The sequence below is a fragment of the Gymnogyps californianus genome, chromosome 2 (genome assembly GCF_018139145.2).
Source record: "Gymnogyps californianus isolate 813 chromosome 2, ASM1813914v2, whole genome shotgun sequence".
NCBI classification, from domain to species: domain Eukaryota; kingdom Metazoa; phylum Chordata; class Aves; order Accipitriformes; family Cathartidae; genus Gymnogyps; species Gymnogyps californianus.
Genome location: NC_059472.1, coordinates 168,063,574 through 168,071,091, shown reverse-complemented (window position 1 = coordinate 168,071,091; position 7,518 = coordinate 168,063,574). Strand labels below are relative to the sequence as shown.

Sequence of the window (7,518 nt, the reverse complement as noted above, 5' to 3'; positions counted from 1 at the left end):
GTCTTGTTCTCGAGCCGTAGTAGTTATTGGGGCATGCCGGGGCAAATCAGCTAGTGCTGAGCTTTGAGTAAGGATGCAGAGCCCTTTCTTCTGGGGTGAAGGTTCAGTTCCTCGGTACTACCAAAGTTATGACCAGAACTTGTGGGATACACGGAGTGGTGAGTACTCAGCTCTGGAGGTACAGAGCAGTGAGCGGGATCCTCACGCCTGGGAAACCTCTGCTAATCCAGAGTGAACGCCCGGTTTTCCAGTTAGTGACAGAAGGGGGAGCAAGCCACACAATTTGAAAGGGTTCTGAAGATGGGAAATTAGAGACAGAAGGTAGATCTATAGAATACCAGTGTGTGTTCTCTACAACAGAGTCGCTTAGGTGTATGCTTTTTTTTCACCTTGAATTGTATGGGTCTAATAATGAGACTCAATAATTTAGGATTTTTGGACTATGAATTAGTTATTTGTTCCTTGAGGTTTAACTAAACAAGACTAATCAACTAAAGTTAGTTTAACAGTTATTTTTGTTCTTAATAACAAATTTTTAGAAAAGTTGGTGTTTAAACCTCACCCTGTGCCACAGAAGCTTGAATAAAATACATTTTTCATGTATTTTTAAAACAATTAAAAGGTACTAAAGAAAAAAGTAGCAAATCAAACCAAGTAGCTTCTCATGATCATAAGTTATCTGACACATGAGAATGGCTGCACTGGTCATGTGAAAGGTTCATGTAGCCCAGTAACCTGTTCCAACAGGACATGTTGTCAGGCAAGTTGAAGAATAGGACAAATACATAGTCATCGTACTCTCTTGCAGTACTTTCTCAGATGCCGACCGTCTGTGGGTCTGACTCTTTGAGTAGAGTATTTCCTTGGTTTTTTTCCAAAGGGAAATCCAAGTTGTGACTGCTGCTATAGAAGCACTGCGTATCATCCATAGGACAAATGTCACAGTGGGAGCTGCTTCCAGTAGATAGTGCAGAACATTCAGGTTTTTCAGTGTTTTTAGCAATGATCTGAGAGGGGAAAAAAAAAAAAGTCTTTTCTGAGAAAATAATGCAGATCAGTATAAATGCTGTTCAAGTTAGTTCTGCAGAAAAGTCTAGATTGCATTGAAAAGTCACTTAAATTACTATCTCGCAGTGTAGTACTCAGAAGTTAACAAACAGACAGTGATGGAGTAAAAGCAACCCACAGATAAGTAATTACTGTAAAGGCTGATCGGTGTCACAAAAGTTGAAACAAGGATAGATGAATGCATGTCTTTGTTCTGCTCTCTAGGTTTTAAAAAGGTGTTGGTGAGTTGGAAAGGGTTGCAAAGTAGCTATGAGAATGGTGAGGTCAAGAAGTCCTGCCTGAGCCTAGAGCTGTTCATTCTTCTCTTCCTTATTCTTAGCAAAGATTTGGCAACAACTCTTACTACTGCGTTTCAGATCTGTGTAGTTGAGAGCCATGGCGGCCATAATAAATGCAGGATATAATCTTACACCGAGTTCTTTGGGAATGGTAAATCCTGAGAAGGGCATGGGAACATTGGGATGACAGCCAGCGTGATGGACAGTAGTTGGAGAATTCTTGTAGCTGATGTAGCAACGGGGAGAGCCGTGTTAGCTGTCTGCTGCTGCGAAATGAGGGGAACTTCTCGGTTGCAGGCAGGTTTCTGATTTAGCAAACAAGGACCACAGGTACATGTTCAAAGCAAAAGTAGCTGTAACTGCACTGGAGGTCACAGTTAGTAGGCCAGGACTTGTAAAATGGAATATATATACAGGCTTTATCAGTCTGGTATTTCAGCCTTGATTTAAACCTGTTCTGCGGTGACAGTTTGTGAGACTGCACGGAAGCAGCTGTGGCAGGCGTATGTCCCGGAGTACTGATTTCTGTGAGAGACACAGCCACTAGCTGGGGCAGTGGCATTTTGAACTGTTTCAGCTAGGGCTTTTCTGGTCATGCACAAAACCACAACTATATCTAGGTAAATTATGAGAATTGCTCGCTAGTTGCTAGGATGGTCATTTCTGTGAAAGAAGTGGCCTAGAGCCTCTACACCATTACTCTTGCTTGTAGTCTAAACGCAAGGTCGGCTCTAACACAGCTACAGCCAGAAGTGGCAGATACTACGAGTGCAGCGTTGTGGGATTGCCTTGTCTTTGTGTTGATCCATACACTGCAAAAATAGCACAAGGATGAGTCAAGCCCAGCACACAGCTTCCAGAATGGACAGCCTCTAGCACATGCAATCTAGGGAAGCAGATGGTAGTTCCCCAAATCTGGGAGGTCAAATTTGACTATACTGCTCAGTGGATGAGCCTCCGCCCTTGCTATATAACGGCTCCCTGTGCTTAATGCTGAGTGACCAGTCACTGCTCCTCGTCCACCAAAGGGCTTCCTTCTAACTAAACATTTTGTCAGAAAAACAAGTTGTGTGTGTATAACTGCCGGTGCCAGACACAGCTGCCGCTGTGGAGAGATACAACAGCTAACAGCTCCTTTAGCATGAGAGAGCCTTTGTGTGCTATGACCGGTGGGAAAGGTAAAACAGTTCCAGTCGCCGTGAACAGTCTCCCCCAACACAAAGGTCTCAGCTATTTACAGCTCTGTAAATCAGTGAGTAGGTGGAATGTACATCAGTGCGGGAAGCCCTGTGCTGCTCCTTGTCAATGCATGGCCTCTTACAAAACAGAAGTGGTGATGTTGCCTGCTCTCTACTCCCAGTATGTCATCCACTGGCATCTCTTGACGTTAGATGTCACAGAATATGCCACTCCTGTTCCCAGAAGGATCCCAGTACCCCATATCTTCAATGCCCAAGCCTGTTCCCCTTCACAAATGCGCTGACATGACCATTCCAGCCTGTCCCACCTGATCACTAATGTTTCAGTTCTTGGGTGCAAGAAGCCCTTCTGTGACACTTAGACCCCATTTGTCACCGTGATGTTTGTTGGCACTAGGGGTGGGTGATCAGGTGCCTCCCCATGAGGACATGCCTAGAATAAAACTAAATGCAGTGAAACACTATTGGCTGTACAAGCACTGGCAGAGTGACTGATGAGTAGGTCTCCCAAACTCAGTCCTCGGAAGGTGTGATTTGCCAGGGATATGCCAGTATAATGTGTGCCCCTGAGCAGGAGACAGGGTGCATGGCAGCACAGAGATACCAGCCTTCCTTCCCCCAAAGGTGCGTACTAGTACTACCCTTTTATGAAATATCTGTGGTGGTGCCTGCTGAGAGAAAGGCTTCCTTTTCTATCTAAAGGACAGAAAACTTTTTCTATTTTGTTCACTTCTCTACTGTGTTGCTGCACGTTTTTTTTCCTGGTCTAGCTTAATTCCTGCATCATAATTACCATCACTAGTGTGATCACTGGTTTCCAAGGTAGATCAAATACATACTCAGGGTGTCAGCCCCCGCCTCCCACTGCCTCCCTTCTGTCCTTTGAGGCCCCGTTGTGTGTAGCAGGCAGGACTCCCAAGAGCAGGCTAGCTGAGATAGTGGGAGGAGTACTGGCTGTTGGGATGTTTATAATGCTATCATTCAGTCACTAGACGAATGTTCCCTCCACTCACTGAGTCGCCACTGACTGCATTATCTGTTTCATAGCACAGAAGTGGTTCCACCCATTTGATTCTGGAAGCAATACCTTGAGTACTCCGATTTACACCCTTCCACCAAAGCAGGAACCCTCCTTTCACCAAAACCCTGGATGGACCTGGCAATAGCTCCTCTCTGGCACTTCTGCCCCACGTGAATGAGACGCCACTGCTCTTGCCCACCTCTTTGCCCGTGTTACCCTCAAACTTTTTCTCAGGTCTGAAAGTTTAATTGGATCAGTTACTTCCAAGCTCCTCTCAGGCCAGCTGCCCTTCACTTAGTGCGACGTGGAATCATCAGTTACAGATGTGTGTTCGTCCTGCTACTTGGGGGCTGCACCTGAGGCAGGTGAGGTACTGCTGCCTTTGCTACATAACCAGCCCCATGGCACCTACTGGTTGCTCTGTTGGAGCTCGCTCTGTTGGAGGCTGAGATGAGTGCAGAAGCTGGGAAGAAGCGTGGTCATGCTCCTGCCTCTGGGGACAGGAAGTCTAAGAGGAAGCCTAAGAGAAAGGAAACCTATTCAGTCTATATCTACAAAGTACTGAAGCAGGTGAGTAAATGTTTCTTTTCTGCTGGAAACAGCTTCAAATGTAAAGTTACACCTGCTTGTTGCATGTTAACCTTATAAAGAGGAAGGAAGGAAGATCTGCTTTTTAGTGAGATGGAAAAAAAAGTGAGTGGGTACAGGAGAGTCCCAGCTGAGTCTCAAAAGTGTGTGTGTGGGGGGGTATTCTTGGGGTAGAAGGCAAGAGATGGATCTAGGTCAGAAAGGGTTTCCTGGAGAGAATAAGCTCTAGTGCATGGCTCTGCCTAAAGAAATAATTGAGTAGAAGTCAATAGGGCAAGAACAGCTGCTGTTGGCCCTATGAGTAAGTATTAAAATCTTTCTGGTAATTTCTGTTGGGGAGATGAGAGAAAGAATTTTGAGAGGTGGCCATGAGTTGTCTAGGTGTCAGTCGTTTGCACGAGCCTGTAGGCAGGAGTTGGAGCACGTGGGCATTTCCAGCCCTTACAGGCTTGCTTTCCACAGGGGTTGTGCAGAGGCTCCTGCCAGCGCAGACCCAAGGCCACTGTAGTATCGTGGGGGCCTCTCTTCAGTCTAATGCAAGTGGCACACAGCTCAAGACCCTCGGGGTGGCAACTGTGGGTCCCTCTGGGGTTAGAGTGCCCTGCCTGGGTGGGAAGGGGGGGTCCATTTTTCTGGGGGTGCTGGGGCCCCCACTCCCTCCAGGGTGATGGGTGTGTGAGACAGTGCTTGATGACCATCTGACAGGTGCACCCAGACACTGGCATCTCCTCTAAGGCCATGAGCATCATGAACTCCTTCGTCAATGATATCTTCGAGCGGCTGGCCTCGGAGGCCTCGCGCCTGGCCCAGTACAACCACCGCTCCACCATCACCAGCCGCGAGGTGCAGACGGCCGTGAGGCTCCTGCTGCCCGGCGAGCTGGCCAAGCACGCCGTCTCCGAGGGCACCAAGGCCGTCACCAAGTACACCAGCAGCAAGTGACCGGCCCGGGCCCCAATAAAACCCTGCTGCACTCGCCGCGCCCGGTCTGTCATGGCGCCGCCGGGGGGAGGGCCTTCGCCGTCGCCGTGGGGACGGCGCGGTTGCCCTGGCGACGGGCACGCCCCGGCGTGCGCGGGAGCCGCGTCCAGCCGGCGGCGCCTCAGGCCTCGCCGGCGCGGGGCGGGGGTGCCGGTGCCTGGCGGCGGGCCCGGGGCTGCTGGCGCGGAGTGCCGAGCCGGCCCTGCGGCTGCTGGAGCCCGGGGGCGGCCCTGCGAGGCTACGCTTCGTCCCGGGGAGCGCGCCTCAGGCGAGGGCCGGCCTGTCGGCGCGGACTGCCGCCAGCCCCGCTCCGGCGCGCCGGGACCTCGCCGCCCGGGACGGCCGCCTCCAGCGCGGCCCGGGACCTTGGGCGAGGTGACGGACGGGGACGGGTCGGCTCGGCTGCTGGGGCGACGTGGTGCCCGGGCTCCGCGGGAGCGAGGGCCGCTCCCCGCGCTGTCCCTCGGCGGCGGGGCGGGGGGGGCTGGCCGGCCTCCGCGGCGAGCGGGGCCCCGCGGGGAGCGGGGGCTGGTGGGGCCCGCGGAGCTGGGCCGGAGCTTTCAGCCGGGGCGGGAGGTGCGGAGAGGCTTTCGCTCCGATCCTGCCCGTCGCCCTCTCCCGCCGCTGACTCGGTGCGGAGCGGCTGCCGCCGTCGCCGGCGTGGCTGCGGTCGGAGGGGGTGTCCTGGCTGCAGCGGCTGCTGCGGGCGCGGGGAGAAGGACGGGAAGGACGGCGGTCCTCGCGGGTGGTGCCTCCGGTGGTCCAGCCTGGGTAAGGAGCGGGAGGAGGTGGGAGCTCTCATCGGTGAGAGGGAGCTTAGCGTGCGAGTTCTTCAGGAACCGGCTGGAAGGGGGAAGCGTGCAGATTGCTAGGCCGAACTTGAGCAGGAAGGATGCAAGTGTTAGAAAGGGGAAGCGTGCTCTTGGCGTGCTGCCGGCCACGTCGAGAACTTACAGCCTGGGACCTAGCCCACCGAAGGGTGCGTTGGATCGGTTTTCACTAGCGATCCAGGAAGAGGATTGAGCACCAATCTGTCACAGTTCATCACAGAGTACTGGTTGAATTACCTTTCACATGCTCCTCTTTAAGCAAGTTAAGGGGAACCTCAGTGTGGGGAGTGCAGGTTGGAAGGTTGATAGAAACTGGTGAAGTTGCTGTGGCACCTCAATATTCTGCAGTTTTCCTGTACAACCTTTTGCAGCTCAAATGAGTCACCTGTAGTCTTGCCCCTTTACAATGAGTAAAGATGAACTAGCCCCTGGACTTTGAAGTTGGTTGCTATTAAGGTCTTGTCCTCAGCATAAGCATGATGAACAGATGGAAAACTTTTGTGTTAATGATGTCACACTTCAAAGGAGGAAAACTGTAAGTAAAGCATTCTGTCAAATTAGTTTCAAGAAGGCAGGGGGCAAGATAACATGTTAAGTTTTCTAAAGCCTTTTCATATATTTATAGAATTGGGACCTGTTGATGAAGGGAGCTCAACATGGAACTGAAAATCAAACCTGGTTCAGAGAAAGCTGCACCTGGGGTGTTGGAGGGTGATGTAACAAAAGTGTAGCATAGGTGGTGAGTGGAAAATACTTGCTGACTGTAGGCATAAAGGAGGTAAAAAGCATCTGTAGGTAGTAGAGAAGTGAATGCAAGATTCTACATACAAAGAACAACAGCAAAAAATCTTGGAATGACAAAGTACGCAGTAAGTACAGAAATACCATCTGTTTCTAAAACTTTTTTCTATTTGATTAAAAAAAGTTATTATTAAAACAAAAAAAGCTACTTCCTTGTTCATTTGTAGGTAAAAAAAGCTGTTACATAGCAGCTAGATGGGACAACCGCTTCAAGGTCAGTATGTCCATAACTTTTACCTGGGTTTTGAAAAAATGGGCTGGAGTTCTCTGGTCTGCTGACATTTATTAAAAAAAATACTGGAGTAGCAGGAAATCGTAAGTAAAGGATCAGGGAGGAAACATGTTTCACTCTGGGAAAGGAGGATAGCATTGTTAGGTCTGGGTCAGTTAGCTTAGAATTAATTCCAGGCAAAATAAAAGAAATCTGCTCTAAGATTTGCTTGATAATAAAGTAAGGGGTTGGAACATAAGTAATTGAAGTGGTTTATGTAGAGTATATCTTATTTTACCAAATCATAGGCTTGATTGATAACGTCACAGACTTGTCATTTATAATTTTTAGAAAGATTCAGTTTGGTTTTAATTAGCCCTGTATGTCAACTATGGAGCACCCAGTAGCAGGTTGATTTCTCTGAGCTATCCAGTTCTCAGCAAGTTGTTAACAGAGATCATAAATGGAGACTTTCCTTCTTGTGCAGTCCTGCAGGAGTTGGTATTCAGTCTTATGCAACTAAAAAAGCAAAACCGCCTGT

At 49.6% G+C, this 7,518-nt stretch overlaps 1 protein-coding gene across 1 annotated transcript; it reads left to right on the top strand.

The window, feature by feature from the left end:
* Positions 1-4,016: 4,016 nt before the first annotated feature.
* On the top strand, positions 4,017-5,126 carry LOC127012873 (late histone H2B.L4). Its single transcript, XM_050891290.1, has 2 exons — positions 4,017-4,136; positions 4,860-5,126. The coding sequence occupies exons 1-2, from the start codon at positions 4,017-4,019 to the stop codon at positions 5,094-5,096; spliced, it is 357 nt and encodes a 118-aa protein (XP_050747247.1). The 3' UTR covers positions 5,097-5,126.
* Positions 5,127-7,518: the final 2,392 nt, after the last annotated feature.